We start from the raw sequence: 19,194 nt of genomic DNA, 5'->3' as shown, positions 1-19,194 counted from the left end.
CCTGGAGGGAACTGTGGGGTCACCGGACGCCTCACAGGGGACGCACGCCCACACCCACACTCGCTCCCACACACGCACAGCTGGACACGCCCACACCGCCGCAGTCTCCCACAGGCAGACGCACGGACCACACTCACAGCCTCACACACAGACGTGATCACACACACGCAGTCACATACGTTCAACACACACGATCCCACAATCACACGCACAGTCACACACTCACACACTCTCACCCCGCAAATGTGACCCTCACGGAGCCTGGGTACGGAGGAAGCCTAGGCAGTGGGGGAGGGAGGGGAGAGGAGGGGAGAGGGGAGGGGAGGGAGAGCGGGGAGGGACTCGGTCCCGCAGAGAGAGAGGAGGAGGGCAAGGGCCAAGAGCTGGGCCCCACAGCGTCTGCGGGAGGACAGGGCCTGGGCAGGGCTCACGGCGTGCGCCCCCAACAGAGGAGCCCCTCGCGGCCACGCAGGGGGTTGTGCTCAGGGGCAACGGAAGGCACGAGCAGGGGGCGAGGCCAGACCACGCAGGCTTAGAGCCGGGCCGTGGGCGCAGCAAAGCCAAGGAGGACGGATGGGCGCGTCCTGCGTGCCAGGCCCCGTGCCAGGCGCTGGGCACACCCGCGCCAAAGCAGAGAGACCCCGCCGCCCCGGAGCCCGTGCCCGGCGGACCCGCGGCCCTCTCCCCCAAAATAAATGAGGAAGGGGGCCATGAAATTTACCATAAGCCTCTGAAACAGGGCACCCTCACCGCGCAAACGACACGCACAGCGCGAGTCAAGTTCAAAGACGTGAGGCACCCAATGGAGAGCCGAGGGGCCCGCGAACACGGCCCCCTTGTGAGTCCCTTCCCCCGCAGTACACCAGGACGCCCCTGCGGGCTCCGTCCAGGAGAACGAGCGTGTGCCGTGGGTGACCGCCCGCCTGGGCACCGTCCCCGGTCGTGCCCGCACGCCTACGGCCGCCTCCGCTCCGCGCCCTGCCGGCAAAACCTCACAGTCGGCTCTACGGACTCAGGGTCTTCAGGAAGTGGCCTCGGGGCTTACGCGAATGACAGCAATTTGCCTCTGAGCTCACAAAGGCCGGTGGCTGGTGAAGCAGGGCCGGGGAGCACCCCGGAAGGCAGAAGGCGTCGGTGCAGCCGAGCCCAGCCTCCCCGACGGCCGCGGTCCCGGCCCCGCCTCCCCAGACCAGACCTGCATCACAGGCAAGTGCGGGAACTGCTCCTACTCCCGTGCCGGAAAGCTGCGTTCGAGGACAGCCCCAGGTTCGAGCACCCATTTGAAAACCACACGTTTCTGCTGCGTGGTTTCCACACTGCGCTGACAGTAAAGCTCCCTCGGTTCCAGATTCCCGTCTAGGGTCCCTCTGCCCGAGGCATGCAAGCTGCTGGCAAAACGGCAGATCCTCCGGGATTCTCCCATTAAATCGGTGTCACGAGAAGGTTCTCTTGTCTCAGGATATTGGGTCCCTGGCGGGAATCAAACAAACAAGGCTACCGACGAGGCGGAGCCACACGATGACAGTTCTGTCCCCGGTTCTGTCTCTGACACCCGCCGGGTCCTGTGATCTCGTGCCGCCCCGTGAAGGGTGCAGAGCCGATCGAGGGGCCCCGTGTTTCACCACGAAGCCAGAGAGAGTATTAGCACCGTCTGCAGCTGTCAACAACCTGCTGTCCCTGGAGATAAGGGGGACAAGCTTGGGAAGGACACCGTACAGATGAACAAGTCAGGCACAGAACTGCCACAGAACGTCCCTGAAATGGGAGAATGCGTTCTCCCACGCTGGCAGTTACCTCTGCGCACCTTGGTCAGAAGGGCTAAGAGGAAAACCTTCGGAAGCAGCAGAAGCTGGAGAACAGTGGGACGGCGGCCTCGTCCTTCTCTGCTGCCTCTCCCAGGACCTGGGGCTGCTCCGGGGACACAGGAACCACAGGCTGGGAGGGAGCGCCCTGCCTGCGCGGCAGCCACCTGGCCACGTCTGGGTCCCCGGCTCCCCAGATCCCGGGCTCCGAGCCCAGACGCCGCGGACTCCGCGGGGTTTCCCTCAGTTGCCCGTCCCCCTGCCCCTGGAGGACAAGTAGCCCCTCCAAGTCGGGGTGGCCCCACACCCCCTGCACACACTGGAGGCACCACGACAGGTATGGAGAGGTCAGCGGGCGCCTAGGGAGGAACTGGGCAGAATGTTCTCCGGGCAGGCAGCCTGGTAAAGGTAAATGCGGATGGTCACCCCCATCTTCCGGGTTCCTGTGAACGTCACGCCCCAACCAGTCGGTGCCCTAGCGACACAGAGGGCGCTGGGCAAGTGGCAGGCACCGCCCCTCCCGAGTCTGGGTGCGCACAGCGACGGGGAGGTGCTGCCCGGCTCGCATCCCTCCTTTGGGACACGGCGGGGAGCACTCTGGCCCGGCAAGCACTCCGCCAGGAACACAACGTGCATGCCGTGTGACTTCCGGTCAGGACAGCCCTCAGCCACGTGCACGGAACGTACTCCTCGTTTCGGGCACTTCTCGCGGTCTGCTGCTGTCTGTCCCTCGGAAGGACTGCGTGACTGCTCCCCGGTTCCCCCACGACACTCCACGCTCCACAACGGCAGGAACCATACCTGGTTTTGCTCAGAATCTGAGCCAAGTGTAATCCCGACGGATGAACGCATGAATCAATGAATTAATGTCTACTTTCCCTATAAGGCTTGGAGCTCTTGGCCAGGAGGAAGCATCTTATTTTCACACCCACAGCAACTAGGAAAGCGCCCCATATATGGCACACACACTCCATAAAATTTTGTTGCACTGACTCGAGCAGGCATGATTCATGCTCTTGCCTCTCCCGTACCTTGACCAGTGTGGTGATCCGATTCCGGATCACTTACATTTGCTACGAGCCTACGCCTTCTCATTTATCCTGAAGACGCCAGCAATCTGTCCTAGGACCTCCTCTACCGTCCATCTTTTTTGTCCCCAGGAGGCTGGGTGCGGGGGAGGGAAGAGTCCTCAAATTTGTACTAGGGAGAAGGAGAAAATAATGGAAATACTCTATTTTTGAGAGCCCAATTTGGAGAAAGGCAATTTTTAGGTAACGCCAGAGAGCCACGTTTCTAATATGTCTTCCTGAAAGAGGCAGAAAACACAGTTCTTCTCTGGAGAGAACCACCAAAAATAAACCCGCGCCTGCCCGCGATCCCCATGAATAGGACGGTCACGGCGTCACAACAGACACAGGATTCATGGAGACAGGCCGGGGAGGGAGACAAGGAGCGGTCTGGGGGCCAGCCGACGAGCAAGACACCCTCCCGACTTCCCATGAAGATCTTCCTCGCGTTCCTGGCGCTTACACCACTTTCAAAGGGAAAGTCCTCAGAAGAAGTGAGAACAGTGGTCAGGATACACGGCAGTAATTAGGCAGTGTCTTCAAGTGGCTTCCGGGCCGTGGAGGTTCTCCTGCACAGGAGACCTGGGGATCTCTCGGGAGACCTGGGGGTCTCTGACGGGGAACAGCCGGCACACGGCTAATTGGGGTGACGAGGAGGAACCCCAGGGAAAGGCAGGCCGGGCTCCCACAGGAGCGTGCACCCCCACGGCCAACAGCAGCAAACGTACTTCAGAGATTTCCTTCCAAGTACTTTAACTGGCAGAGAAAATGAGGGAACACAAGGGGAGAAATGAGGAAAAGCACAAAGGAATAAAAGGAGTAAAAACCAAGAAGGTCTCCATAGCTCCGAAAAAAGACAAAACTTCATTCCTTTTGAGGAGTAATGCAAACTAAAACCGTATCAATATTCCGGACATAAAATGTATAAAACCATATTTCTCCTTGTCAAAAAAACTCTAGGTCTTTCTGAAGGAAATGAACGCTATAAATTTATCTCAGGCAGTTTACAGTTATCACAGCCCACGTTGTTAGGAATGTTCCCTCTTCTAATCAAGCAGCTCTGAAAAGGCAAGGACTTGGGCTCTTTCTTTCTCACCTCTTCGTTAAGGGCACTTCCCCAGCCTGCCGGTCAAGGATTGTGATGCCGCTAAGTGCTCCTTCGAAGACCAGAGGGGAGGAGAAGGGAGAGATGGGGCAGAGGGGAGAGGAGGGAAGGGGAGAGGAGAAGAGAAAGAAAGGGAGGGGAGAGAGGAGAGGGGAGGGGAGGGAGGGAAGGGGAGGAGAGGAGGAGAGAGAGGAGAAGGGGAGATGAGGTAGAAGGGACAGTAGGGAAGCAGGGGAAGGGGGGAGGGGGGAGGGAGGGGGAGGGGAGGGGAGGAGGGGAAGATAGGGCAGAGGGGTGAGTAGAGAAGGGTGAGTAGAGAAGAGGAGAGGAAGGAGAGGAGAGGAGAGATAGGGGTGAGGGGAGGGAAGGAGAGCAGGGAGAAGAGAGGAGAGGAGAGGAGAGAAGGGGGAAATGGGGCAGAGGGCAGAGTAGGGAAGGGGGACAAGGGGAGGGAAGAAGGCAGGGGAGAGGAGGACAGATAAAGAGAGGGGAGGAGGGGCGCCTGGGTGGCTCAGCCAGTTGGGTGTCCGACTTCAGCTCAGGTCATGATCTCACGGTTCGTGGGTTCGAGCCCCATGTCGGGCTCCGTGCTGACAGTTGGGAGCCTGGAACCTGCTTCAGATTCTGTGTCTCCCTCTCTCTCTGCCCCTCCCCCACTCGTGCTCTGCCTCTCTCATTCTCAAAAATGAATAAATGTTAAAAAATATATTAAGAAAAAAGAGAGAGGGGAGGAGAGGGGAAAGGAAGGGGGGAGAGGAGGGAAACAGTTCTCCTGGATGGATTGTTTGTGACGACCCAGATTTCCAGTCTGTTAGCAGAACACGCAGAGCAGCGGGGTCCTGACAACCAAAGCGGCCCAGTGAGGCACCAAAGCAGCACTGAGTGAAGGAGCACACGGGTGTCAGGAAGGGCCGGCTGACCGGGGTCCCTTCGGGGTCTTGCTGGCCCGCACCCACCTGCGCGGTCAACCCCGGAGAGAACGAAGGGAAAGCACGGCGCAGCGGGGACAGAGTCTCCCCTGCAAGAGGAGGGGCTGCCAAGGGCTCACCTTCTCTTTCCAAGCCCAGCAGCGGGCGAAGCAGTTCACCTGACTCTCCTCTGAACCTGGCCGTGTTTCTCAGCACACGCGGCCCACTCACGCCCCACCGTCGGGGACAGGTACTGCGGGAGAGGACGAGAACGTCCGCGACCTGAGCACTGCTTCAGAGCCAGCCGTCTCCTTAGCTCACGTGTGCGCATGGAGTCAACTGCGAGTAAGAGCCCCCCGCAGACCGCCTGGCTCTGCACGAAGACGGGTGACCTCTGTCATCTTGCCAACTGACAGCTGCTCGCAAAATAGAACAGCAAACATGCAAGGACCCCACGGCCCACAAGCCCATTCCCAGTCGCCCGAGGGAAATGAAAACACGGGCCCACGCAAACACTTTTATGCCCACACTCACGGCGGCCTCCTTCACCAAGGCCACAACTGGAAATTACCCAACCGCACACCAGCGGGTGAACAGATCGCGTCGTGGCCCAGACACACGGTGAGATGCGCCTGGGCCACGGAGGGAACGAGCCACAGGCACGCACAGCAACACGACCGCGTCTCAGAAACCGCGTCGTGCGACAGGAGGCAGGATGACCCAGCATGAGTCCTGCGTGTCAGGGTCGGGCAAAACCAATGCGGGGGGCGGACGGAAACGGACGGGGATGGTGAGGGAACTTCCTGGGTCACCGACGCCCCCACCTCCGGTTCGTCCTGAAGGGGGCACACCATTCGCACGGCTCACCAGCACCAAGACTGGATCTGGCCGTGCACCTGACTTCGCTAAACGACGTCCAAAATGACTTGTAAAAATCGTCTGCGCAATGGCATGAAGAGAAAAGGATGTTCTAAATTTTTAAAGATTTAAAGAGACATGAAATCTATAGAACTGAAACCAGAACAGACCCTCCTGCACCCCCGCATGTTTGTGCGCGGGACCGGACACCGGCGGCCCGGGCCGGCAGGCGGCCAGTCTCCGGCGGGGCCGAGTGCCGGTCCTGGCGCCCCAAGGCTGCACAGCGCCACCACATCGCCGCCTCGGCCCGCCCAGGGCCGCCACAGCACCGTCACAGCCCGTCACAGCCCGCGCAGGGCCGCAGAGTAAGGTGTCTGGGGACAGCATAACAACCAACAGGCAGCAGGAAGCCCTGTTCTAAAAACCCACTAGGGACCGCAGGGAAAAGGCCTCTTTCACGACGGCCACAGAAAGCCGTGAGAACCTTGACAGACGCGTCAGATCTCTGCGAGGAGCGTCTCGGGCCCTGAGGCCCAGGAAGAGAGCGCGGAGTGAAGAGGAAAGCCGGAGCTGTGGCTGCAAACGCCCAGCTCTTCCCAAGCTGAAGGATGAACTCAGCGCAGCGGCGGTGAGGAAGCAGACGTGAGGGGCCGTGCCGGGAGCAGGCTGGGCCCGGGGGCTCCCGCTGGGGTCCAACTCCGCCTCCAAGACGCCACCTTGCGTGTGGCCCTCGCCGTCTCCCTCGTGCGATAAGGCGGAACGGCCGTGCCCTCTCGGTCTGCCCCGCGGAAGACCCCAGCATCCACACTGACTCTGACAAGTCACTTCCAATCGCCTCGAAGCTTAACCTAGGCCAGGCGGGCCACCCCCAGTGCCTAACGGGCAAGCCCACCTTCTACGCCTCCTTCCCTGGAAGTGGAAGGAGGGGACGCATCTGAGACGGTCCCGGGAGCGGAGATCACGGGGTGGCCACATCCAGGATTTCAGGGCGACAGGACACTAACTCACATCTCCCGTCACTTACTAGGAGAGTGGCAAATACAGACCAATCACTGACCGCCTCTGTCTCCGTGTACTCAGTCCCTGCAAGCCCCTTGCCGAGGGAGATCAGAACAGAAACAAAATGGGAAGGGGTGGGGGGCCACGGGGTGGAGAATGGGATTCTCTGCATTATTAAACTCCAAGGAGGATCGTTCTGTCCCCAGCTCTGCTCCTCAAAAAGTACGGCTATAATCTGTATAAAATAGATGCTATTTACTTCCTAAAATCCAAGATCCAAAGACCGTAAGATGCATTATTGCACCATGTGTCACCAAGGAAAACAACGCTGCCAACTAAGCTCTGACACAGTGCTTTCTCACCGGCTGGAATTTTTGTCTGATACTTGGTAACAGAGCCATCGTCGGCTCAATCAGACAAGTTCGTCACTCAACACGCTCTGGCCTAGGTGCCCCAGCACCTCCTCCGCACGCTCGCAGGTCCTCTCGGGGTCGACTTCACGGGTTCACTCAGCGTCGCCCCGCAGGCCCGGAGGGTGGGTGGTGTTCTTCCGGGCCACAGACCCCGTGCACAGACGCTTCACAATCACGACTGACACCCGCTCCCCGACTGGCAGGCCGAAACACTGACCGTGCCCAGTCACACCACGGAGTTCGCCCCCGTGCACACAGGGCAACTCCAGCAATACACACAGCAGTCAGCGTGGTCAGAAACACGCCTCCCAGTCTCGGAGACGTTGTGTCAGAAGAACGGGCACCCTAGTGCTGAAAGCCCATGTGTTCAGGATCATACATAACAAGATGGAGATTTCCCCCAGAGACCGGCAATCAACAGAGAGCCCAACGGAAATGATGGAACAGAAAAACACAACGAAAGAAAAAAAATGGTAGGTTGGCTAAACAGGAGATTGGCCACTACAGCAGAAGAGGGTTTGTGAGCTGCACAGCAGTCCCGGGAAAACATCCAGACAAAAGCACGGAAAGAAAAACCACAACGCTGAACAGAAGGCAAGACGTACCGGGAACACGAGGTCTCACAACCTTGAATCGGAGGGAACACACGGAGCAGGGTCTGTGGCGATGCTGATGAAAACCATCAGGCCCCCCACACGGCAGAGCACCAAACAGGATAAACACAACGTAAACCACACCTACGAGCATCTCAGTGAGTGAGGAGAAGAGCTTTAAATCAGCCAGAGGGGGAAAACGGGGCACCTTGAAAAGACAAGTATGAAGACTCACGGCCAACTGTCCAACAGGACAGACGCCCGGAGATGGGACAAACACACTTTTCAACTACTTTAAATGGCGGGGGTGGGGGGACCTTAAACTGAAAAGAAAAAAAAAAAAATCGCTATAAAATTGCACACCCAGCAAAACGATCTTTCAAAAACGAAACGAAGGAAGAATAAAAACATTTTCAGACAAAAACTAAATAATGTGTCGCCTGAAGATTCACACTAAAAGAAATATTTTAAAACTTCCAGACTGAAGGAAAACGATCCCAGAAGGGACAGAAATGCAGGAAGGAGTAAAGAGGGCAAAAGAACAATAACACGGCCTTGCACGCGGAGCAGAGCCGCTGGTGGGACCGCAGGGGAGGGCAGGGCAAGTACACACTGAGGCGCAGGCTGCCCGACGTGACCTCAGCTGAAGGACAGTGCACAGGACGCGCACAGTCACCTGCGGGGTCACACTGCACCAGCACACGGCACTAACACAAGGGGACGTGCAAAAATGTTCTGAAACCTGGTTAACATAAAAGGCAAGGGAAAAGGCAGTAGACACAGACGAGACGAAACTAAGATATAAAAGAAGCCAGACATACACCCAGATGCGTCCACCGTCACGTGAACGGAAGCCCCCGGAGCCCGTAGCTCAGGGCCTCCTCTGGCACCTGTGCTCCTGGCCGTGCCCCGGACGGGCGAGCAGGGCGGCCTCAGGTCACCCAGTACACCAAGAGCCCTTCTCATCCTCTGCTTCATCTGAGCCCCTCCTCAGTGCTCTGGGGGAACAGAGGCGAGGCGGCCGACCACTTTGGCGACCAAAGCCAGACCCGACAGACAGGGGGGAGCCCAGGGGTGGAACGTGCGGTCCTAAGACCTGGAAACTCTGGCTGGCCCTCCCCGCCAGGCAGCCGCCCCCGCCGGGGGCCGACGTCCACACGGCAAAGCTGGAGCCCGCTCTTCACTGGGCCTGCCCCTGCCGGCAAAGCAGCCCCCGGCCCTGGGTGAGCCCACCAGCCCGAAGGCCCCCGGACAGGTGTCCCAGGACCCGCGGAGCTCCCAAGGCCCCAGTACACCGTGCCCTGTTCCCCTCAACTTAAAAGGTGAAGGACACTCGTCGGCGGGGCACGTAGAAACATAAGCACGTTAAAAGGAGCGGCAGAGCTGCAAAACGGAGACCCCTCCGATTTTCACAATGATAAACACACAGAGAGACCCCCCCCCCCACCATGATCGCCATCTCCCGAGTCCTGTGCCCTGGACACAGCAGACCCGTGCTGTCCAAACTGCTCACCTCCGAGAGGATGATCTGGCTTTAGTGCGGTCTACCTCAAGTACATTCTGGAGATTTCCCCGGGGTCACAGGTCTCCCTGCTCCCAGACGAATGCGGCCATCAAGTGCACTAATGAAAGGACAGTGTTTGTGAAACAAATTTCTTTAGGGTTATTAAGGCACAGAAAACCCTCTGGCCATACCTAACTATCCCAGACCGCTCCCTCCTAAGTCCCCTGTGCTCTTACCGGAGACTCTTAATAAAAATTTCATACGTGGGACAAATCAAACTGGCCGAAGACTATTTAGGACCTAAATGCTATTATGAGGTAATGTTATGTATGTTGTGTGTTATATTATATATGTTGTAACGTTATTATAACGTTATTATGAGACACCACATACATTATTTAGAAAGGACACAAGTCCTCATGACTAAAGTTATGGCTTACTTGATTTAAAAATCTCCATTATGGGGGCGCCTGGGTGGCTCAGCTGGTTAAGCATCCAACTTTGGCTCAGGTCATGATCTCACTGCTCGTGGGTTCAAGCCCCATGTCGGGCTCGGTGCTGACAGCTCAGAGCCTGGAGCCTGTTTCAGATTCTGTCTCTCCTCTCTCTACCCCTCCCCTGCTCACTTGCTCTCTCTCTCTCTCAAAAATAATCATTAAAAATGTCCATTATGGGGGCGCCTGGGTGGCGCAGTCGGTTAAGCGTCCGACTTCAGCCAGGTCACGATCTCGCGGTCCGGGAGTTCGAGCCCCGCGTCAGGCTCTGGGCTGATGGCTCAGAGCCTGGAGCCTGTTTCCGATTCTGTGTCTCCCTCTCTCTCTGCCCCTCCCCCATTCATGCTCTGTCTCTCTCTGTCTGAAAAATAAATAAACGTTGAAAAAAAAAATTTTTTTTAAAATGTCCATTATGAACTCTTACAACCCAACAATAAAGAAAAATAACCCAAGTAAAGAATGGTATAGGGTTTAAAGAGACATTTTCCCAAAGATGTGCAAATAAATGGCCAATAAGTACATGAAAAGATGCTCAACATCCTTCGTTATTAGGGAAATGCTAACCAAAACCAGCATGGCCGTCATCGTAATAATTTTAAAACAAAACACACAGAAAAAAACAAGTGTTGGTGAGGACGGGGAGAAACTGAACTGTCAAATGTCGCCAGTAGGATGGAAAACGACCGGGGAAATCCTCCAAAAGGCAAACACAGAGGGGCGTCTGGGGGGGCTCAGTCAGTGAAGCATCTGACTTTGGCTCAGGTCATGATCTGACAGTCGTGAGTCTGAGTCCCACGTCAGGCTGACAGCTCAGAGCCTACTTGGGATTCTCTGTCCCTCTCTCTCTCGGCCCCGCCCCCGCGTGTGGGCGCACATGCGCGCTCTCTCTCTCTCTCTCTCTCAAAAATAAACAGACATTAAAAAAGAAAAGGTAAACACAGAGTTACATACGAGCCAGCAATTCCTCGCCTAGGCATGTACCCAAAAGAACTGAAAACGTATGTCCGTGCAAGAACCCGTACACGAATGTCCACAGCAGCATCGTTCGTAACAGCCACAAGGTGGAAACAGGCCAAACGTCCACCCACAGATGGACAAACACGACGCGGAGCGTCTGTCCAGCCGTGAAAAGCCCCAGACGCCGATCCATGCGACAACACGCACGCACACGAACGAGTCTCGGAAACGCGGTGCCGGGTGACGGCAGTCAGTCAGACACAGGCCAGGCGCTGTGCGGTTCCCGTCGTAATATCGTGCTGTGTGAATTTCATTTCCCCTTTTCACAGCTCCGTGACATGCCACACCTACAGCAAACCCCTGACATTTAAGACAGGGGCACCCAGAAGCTGTCGTGAACCCCCGATTCACAACTACCCCTGTGACAGATGCTTTCCCGGCGGAATGAAGTCAAGCCGAGCAGACGGGGCCCCTCCCCTCCAGTCTGTTACCATCGCCCTGGAGCCGCACTTTCTCCTCCGGCTGGAACCGGATTTGACAGCCCTTCGCAGTTGCGTATGGCGAGCATACGGTGGGCTCCTCGCGGCCACCCCCAATCCCGAGTCCCCTGCTTCAGGCTCTGTATCCTCTACTTTCCCAGCACTTCCTCAGACACCTTCGCTCCCGCCCCGGCAACCCCCCCCACTCCCCCCAGAGCCGGGTGCACAAGGCTCGGCATCGGGGCCTCCAGGTTAACCGGGGAAGCCGCCGCACCGGCGGTCTGGGCGCGTCAGACATCGGAGCTACAGCTGCAGTCCTCACAGAAGGCGACCGGTCCTCGTTTGCCATGTGTCACACACGCGGCTGAGACCAGATCCCCGGTGGGCTTGTTAAGGACACGGTCCAGCCCTGTTTCGCCATTAAACACGATCCTTCGAGCAAGTCATGCGCGGGGGCGGGCGGGAGCGGGGGTCCCAGCAGGAGGAGCACGGAGCTCTGTGCCAGGGGCTCGGGCCTCCCCACCACCGGCTCCACCGCATCCCCCCCCCGCCTTGAGCCCACATTTCACCTCGTTTTCTCCTCCCCGTGAACCCTCCTTTGGCGCTTACAGACCCTACAAGTTCAGCGTAAACTCTCGACGTTCACGTCTAGGAAGCGGCAAAGCGACAGTTCACGTCGACGTTCTTCCCACGGCCCCCGGGCCACGGCCTCGCCCCCCCTCCCCCCAGCCCCCACCCCCCACCCCCCACCAGTGCAGTGGCAGCGAGGAGGCGGCCACCTGCAAGGCCCTCCCAGCCCAGGCCCACCTGCCAGCGGCCCACGGGGTGGGGGCAGGGGGTGCAAGGGGCCACGCCTGCGGGGGGGGGGGGTGGATCACGGCCACATAGACATGAGGGGCTACGGTGGAGACACCTCCCTGGCAGTGGCCCGAAATCCACGCTCGCCGGTGTACCGCTCAAAGCCGCGTGGGCCCAAATCCCAGGACTCTCCCGCGCCCACGCCAGCCGCCCCGTGACGGCAGAGGCAGGGGTCACCACGGGGGCCGCACGGCGGTGGCACCACACGAGGCGATGCGCACACACCGCCCCAGACGGCCGGGACGTGTGGCCGGGGACGGGCTGCTCACCCCTCCGCGTGGCCTGCAGGGTCAGCCCCCTCCCCCTGCTTCAATGTGCTTGTCGTCTTCTGCCAACAATCTATCCGCGGCGCCACGACGCTGCTGGACGGCGGCCGCCTCTCTGCTCTGCTGGACGCGGTGGCAGGCGGGCTCGGCAGGAAGAGCCGGGGAGAAACGGGTTTTCTGGGGACGGGGGTGGTGCGCGGGCCGGGCTGCACGACCGGAACCGTCCGTGAACGCTGCGCGTGGAGAGGCGGTCGGGCGAGCAGGGAGAGGACGGGGAGAAGGGGAGTGCGGGACAGAAGGCTTTGTCCACACCGTCGTGCAAACGTCATGAGCACCTGATGCGAAGTGCTTCCCGCCGGGGGGAGTTGTGTCGAGTGGGGGCCATCTCCCCAGCTCTCCCTTTGCTCGTGTGCCCTCACCGGCAATGTGTCACAGAAACACTGGCAAGGGGGACAGAGCCCAACCTTGGGACCAACAGAAAAGGAAGCCGGCTGCTGCAGGGAGAGGGAGAGGGGAGCTGGCTGGCCTGGGGGACAACAGGACGGGATGACGGTGTGACAGTGGCATCACGGATGACTCGTGGGGCATCTTCACTGCCGAGCCACCGTGTCAGTTTGAGACTAAGGTCAAGCGTGACCGGCCCAACAGGAGTCACTACAAATGCCTCAGAGCACCCCCAGGCCGGGGAGCACAGTCCCTCGGCATGGCTGGGCCCTCCCTCGAGAGTCCACATCGGACTCCGAAAATGCCACGACGAGGCAGAACCCACCCACTCACGAGTCTTGACCGCATCCCTGTAGGAACTTCATTCCGGAAGACCCGAGGGAGTCGGGGGGAGAGCTGTCAGCGCGGACATACGCTGCTCTGCCCCTACTCCACCCCCAGCGAGGGACGAGCCACAGCTCGTGGGTCTCAAGCGCCGCGACCCGCCCCAGGAAGGAAACCACAGGCCAGGGGGGCAGGCCACCCAGCAGCGCAGCGGGCTTGGAGCCCGTCCCAGCAACCGGGCGGGCAGAGCCGCTTCCCTAGCACCCCCAGCACGAGGGCCAAGCCGTCAGCCCCGCTGCAGGGAGGAGGCAAGGACACAGCCCCACCAGAACAGCATCGCACCGGAGCACTGGGCTGGCAAACACCTGTGCCTCACACCTACAGGACAAGCCTGTGGGCCCCAAGGAGGAACGAAGCTGTCCGCTGGCCTTAGGCCCCGTTCCCCCCAGACGCCCCCTCCCACCATACGGTACGGCGACGAGCCACGTTGGTCCAAGCACACGCTCAGTGGCGTGCAGGCAACCCTGTGACCAACAGCAAAGTCGCTTTGGTTCAAGTGCAGCAGTGACTCCTACTTGGCTGATGACCAGGCGGTGGGGCCTTGCTCTGTCCCAGACAGACTTCCCGCCCGCACGTACTCCACCGGGCGGGCAGCACTGTAAGAACGTGCCAGGCCACTCGCCCACCGTGAACAACCTGAGGAGCACGGTCGACTGAAGGGCGGGATGGAATTCAAGCCCGCGGAACGGAGTCCACACCATGTCGTAAGCACTGTCCCGTGTGGCCCGAGATGTACCTGCAGGGCCCGCGGCCACACACGGGCGGGCCAGCCCTGCACACCCTGACCTGGCTCCAGAAGGAGCTCCTACACGCCAGGGGCGCTCCGGCGAGGCCCCAAAGGGCATTCTGCAAACTGGAACGTTCCCGGGACAAAATGGACTCAGTCAGGGGTCAATGCAGATACCGCCTGGGTGGAAACCTTCAAGTCCCTTCCCCTTAGTGAGTTATAAACATGCCAGCATCAGGTGGCTTTTGGGTCCCCCCCACCGATAACAGAGGAGAGGGAGAGGGGCCGTGGTCCGCAGCGCTCTGGGGGAAGCCCAACAGGAAGAGACCCCCGTTTGCCGCCCCCCCATCGGCTCCGGCCGTTACACCCTGTGCCAGAAGCCCCCCAACTTGTCAGAAAAAGGCTGAGAAAGACGAACTCTTCACGGGGTACGCAGTGCTTTGGATCCCCCAGTCCCGTCGCCCAGTTGTACGCTCAGCTGGGGCCCGACGAGGGGGCAGCGAGGCCTGGCAGGACCAGCAGCCGGCGGCAGCCGCGACAGCAGCTGGCACCCCTCCTTCCACCTCCCGCAGAACACAGATTTATGAACCCACGAGGTAGTAGGGCACAGCCTTAAATTTAATCAAAAGAAAGGTCTCACCAGCGGCAAACTGATAAATTATTTAGACAAGGGTTCAGTCGGCCTGGAAAGGAAATCTGGGCCTGAGAGTCTGGCCACCTCAGAAAAAAAAAAAAAAAAAAAAAAAAAAAGCACCGTCCTGACTTCTCTAAATTCCTTCCTGAGCCCAAATCACCTTTATCAAGATGTTTTATCTTGAATAAAGCTAGAAAAACAAGGAGGAAAGCGCACGAGGAAGGACATCAACTCTCCAAGACGCGAGGTGGACAGGTTTGCCGTGGTCAGTTCTCTGCTGCTCCCGTGTGGCGTTAGGGTCGCGCGATCCCCCAGCCCGTCCCGCCCACGGCAACGCGGAGGCACGAATACACTAATGAACACGACCTTATGTCCCCACCTTTCTGAGTCTCGCAGTCCGGGGTACGGACAAAGAGAAAACCAGATCTATGGGCATCCACACCAAAGGTCTAGAAATTTAATAATGCTCCCATTGTTTTATTGCGGACGGCACATCGACCTCTATTACGGCCCAACACTCGAGGGCCCTGTAGAATGCAATAACGTGCTGTGTGTTTAGCTTTGCAATGTTTCAAAGGACCCTGATTTACAGTTAGGAACGGGCACCTTGTACACAAACATCGGAGCCTGGTAATTGCCTCATGTTTTGTGCAAACTCGATGAGGCGGCACGAGGCGGGCCTCCCTCCCTCTCCGGTGACCCACGGGAGGTTACAAAGAGCAGAGCGGCACCGCTCGCTCCGGGGCACGTACCATCATCACCTAGTGCACACGGCACAGCCCCACGGCCGACAGCCGCGAGCCCGTCAGGTCTCCTGCTGCCCCCATTACCTGAGGCTCGTTTCTGAAACAGAGGAAGCCACCAACAGATGGAAGCAGCAAAATTTTAAACATTTTTATGGTACTTACAAATGAACGCAATCATCTTGACATTCAGAAAAGAAAACGCTAAGTATTCGCTGCTGTGGTCGTGCGTCCCGATTGCAGGCAAACCATCGCACTCCGTCGGCGCGGACTGCGTCTTTCCGGGGGTCGCTGGCCCGCATCCCAAGCCCACTCCATAACCCCGCCCCGACGGGGGTCCCGCCTGCACCGGTCCACGGGCGCTTTTCCTAAGTACCCTATGATCTAGAAACACCCTCCCTCGTCAGCCTTGTGAACTGAATCTCTCCTTCCAAACACTACCTTGCAGATCCGTTCTGGAAACCCCACTCACTTCAAGCACGTTTCTCAGACTAACAACCGTCCACCCGGAGGACTCGCCCCCCCACCCCCCACCCCCGCGGCTGGCCCTCCCGCCACCACGAGAAGGGAACTTCTCAACCCTACACTGATTCTATCGTCATTTCTGGATCTGCGATCATTTCCTTATATATAAATGCTGCCTGCCTTACACGGTAATGCCTCTTCCAGATGCCATGGGAGAGATCTGCTCTTAGAAATTCAGATTAAAAACAATAATAGATCCTACTTTCGAAGATTCCACGTACTGCCAGCTAGCGTGAACTAGCCCATGCCTACCAAGCTAAACTAGTAAGAAAGCTGGCCGCAAATCAGCTTAGGACTCCAAAAAAAAACCAACACAAAACTGCAAATCATAGCAAATGGAGTACACGTTACAATACAATATCTTGGAATATCAGACACGCGTTCTGAAGCCCGTATCTTCTCATGTGGTATTTCTTTAACAGTTAATTAAAATGGCGGAGCCCCTCCTGTGAAGGACACGGCTGGCAGACCTGAATTCAAGGGGCTGCGCTCTCCTGGAGGTAAGTGCCCCCCGGGACAGGGTCAGGGGTAGGCAAGTCAGAAAGGCATTCTCTTACATCCAAACACTGCTGGTTCTCCACCTTCCAGATGCCGGTGGCGTGCCCCGTATGTGCGGTCACACGCGGCCTGAAAGCCTGTCTGCACCACGCGTGCACCCTTGGGTGCCTGGGTGTCGTCGCTGAGGTCCCGGGGGCCTTCCGAGTCCCCAAGGAAGCTACTTCCTAGTGGTAACAGCAGGCATCTCAGCTGTTTTCAAAGGGACGCACCATCCAAACCTCTCCCGAAGGCATCACACTCTCAAGAGAAAGGCTCCTGGGTTTTTGTAGAACCATCAAGAGGAGACAGCAAAGCCCTCAGGCACGGAACAAAACCACCCTAAGAAACCGCCTTCTGAAGAATGAGAGTCTGCGGCTGCTGAGTCGACAAGTCAGAAAGGGGGCACCGAGACGAGACGCACCCCAGACACAGAGACAGTCACTACCGCTCAGCCATCCCAGGACTACGGGCGGCAGCGGAAGCCACCGAGGGCACGGTCACAGGCACCAACAGACTCACTCTGGCTGTTCCCTTAGAATGTGAGTGCAATGCAAAGACTCCCTAAACTCCGGATCACGCAAGGGGTCCACGGACAAAGACCCCAAGCAGGCAGGCCTCGCCGGGGGCCCTAAGCCACTTGCTTCCATGAAGCCGAGGCTCAAAACGGAGGACCGAGGACGGCAAAGCGTCCGGGGAGGCGCCCGCAAGGCCACAGGCCCCCCACCTTCCCCGTCAGGCCCTTTAGAGAATTCCAGAGCCCGCTACACAAAGCTGAACACACAGGCACCTCCACAAACACCCCAAATTTCTAATCTTCTACTAAAACCATTAAATCTTCAAACCAGCTAAAGAGAAAGGCCAAAGGAAACGGGTCTCGGGGTGGCTTACGAATAACTTAAGATCTTAAAAGCGCCTTGTCACAGTCACCGCACCCCACGCCACTTTCCTTCAAAACAACAAAACCCCCAAACTGTAAGACACAAGCAGCGGAAGGCACGGTAAGTGGGAGTGGCTCCCTACGAACAACCTTACCTTCTGAATCAAAGACCAAGCATATAATAGGTCATCTTTTGAGTGTGGAGTGTTTTTCTCGACTGTCTGAAAACTGAAGAAGGGCTCTGACTAGTTGGGGCTGCAGAAAAGTTACCGAAAATGCATTTCCTGTGCAAAAGAAAAGCCGTGATTTAAGAGTACCATGAAAAACGCTTTTCATTTGCTAAAGACTGTGGGGGAAACTCAGGCAAGAGAACGAGTTGGAGGGCGCGTGGCCCGGACCACCTGCACACACGGAGTGGGGGGGTGGGGCATGGGCGGCAGCGAGCGGTGTCCAGTCCCCCAGGGACGAGCGCGCAGGGCTGTAAGGAGCCCTCACCTGGAAGGCTATGTGAACCCTGGAGGCGGTGCCCCCGTCAGGAGGAGAGAGGAGGGAGAGGAGAGAGGAGGGAGACGAGGGAGGAGGGGGAGGAGGGAGGAGGGAGAGAAGAGAGGAGGGAGACGAGGGAGGAGGGAGACGAGGGAGGAGGGGGAGGGGGAGACGAGGGAGGAGGGGGAGGAGGGAGGACGGAGACGAGGGTGGAGGGAGAGGAGGGAGAGGAGAGAGGAGGGAGACGAGGGAGGAGGGGGAGGAGGGAGGAGGGAGAGGAGACGAGGGAGAGGAGAGAGGAGGGAGACGAGGGAGGAGGGAGAGGAGAGGAGGGAGGAGGGAGACGAGGGAGGAGGGGGAGGAGGGAAGAGGGGGAGGAGGGAGAGGAGAGGAGAGCGTAGGAAACGCGCTTACCCGTGGCTGCCAGTTCTCGTACTGCTTCTGTAAATTTGCACCGATGGTTTCGAGAGCTTTCTGAGGCCCCATCGACAGAGGATCTGAAGAAGCAATAAAAAGGGGAAAGTTCATTATCCGTGCATCTCCTCCCCGCCAGGCCTGCCTCTCGCTGCGTCCTCCGCCATCACTCACTTCACGGCCACCTCGGACCCAAGACACAACTGGGGTTTTCTGCCATCACCAGACCTAGGGAGCTGCTACGCCCCCAAACAGGCCAGAATGCACACCGTTCTAGAGAACAGCGCCTTCACCGGACCCACCGGCCCTGTGTCTTCCCGTCCCTGTGCTCACCATGCAGCCTCATGGGTCTCCCTGCATCCCCACTGCCTCACCTCCACACTGCCCGCAGGCTGTGCAAAGGAGGGGCCGCAGGGAGGGCCACGCGGCAGTCCCCTCACCTTCTAACGACAGCCCTCACGCAACAGGACGGGGAGGAGGACAGAACGACCATGGTGACGCGTTCGTCTGCGAACTTTCGCCTACGCGCAAAAACCAGTTTCACAAGCACACCCGTGTGTTAGTGGCTCACCCGCCTGTTTCGGGAGTGGATTCTAGTGCAAATAACTCTAACCAGCAACTCCTCAAACTTACTTGGTCTCGGGACTCCTGTGCACCCTTGAAAATTATGCAGAACCCCAAACAATGTTTAAGCGGCGGTATCTATTGATTGGTATTGGCTGTATTCAAAATCAAACGAGAAATTTTAAACAGAGTTCTTCATTCATTCGTTTAAAAGCAATAACTCATTACATCTGAACATAGATACTTATTATGAAAAATGACTGTTTTGCAAAAAAAAAAAAAAAAGGAATCAAGGAAAAGAGCAGGACTGCCTTACAATTTTTAGAAATTTTCTTTAGTATCTGGTTTAACACATGACAGCTGGACTGCACTACCTGCTTCTGCGCTCATCTGTCACAAAATGTGGTCCTCGCCGACACAGAGGAGGAAAACCCCACCTCACGCACGGACACACAGACGCTGCCGGGAAGGAGAGGCTGGTTTAAATAGCCTTTGTAGGGGCGCCCGGGGTGGCTCAGTCGGTGAAGCGTCCCACTTCGGCTCAGGTCGTGATCTC

At 57.9% G+C, this 19,194-nt stretch overlaps 1 protein-coding gene across 1 annotated transcript in view; it reads right to left on the bottom strand.

The window, feature by feature from the left end:
* Positions 1–19,194, bottom strand: part of RPTOR (regulatory associated protein of MTOR complex 1) — a 332,995-nt gene that overhangs the window by 229,852 nt on the left and 83,949 nt on the right. The window contains exon 3 of the mRNA XM_047093910.1: positions 18,075–18,157. Within this exon, the coding sequence (XP_046949866.1) occupies positions 18,075–18,157 (83 nt within the window). The remainder of the gene's footprint in view (positions 1–18,074; positions 18,158–19,194) is intronic.

This window comes from Lynx rufus, unplaced genomic scaffold (genome assembly GCF_022079265.1).
Source record: "Lynx rufus isolate CCGP_SWC_20201006 ecotype Redwood Valley unplaced genomic scaffold, mLynRuf1.p SCAF_37, whole genome shotgun sequence".
NCBI classification, from domain to species: Eukaryota; Metazoa; Chordata; class Mammalia; order Carnivora; family Felidae; genus Lynx; species Lynx rufus.
This window is presented reverse-complemented; position numbering and strand designations above follow the sequence as displayed.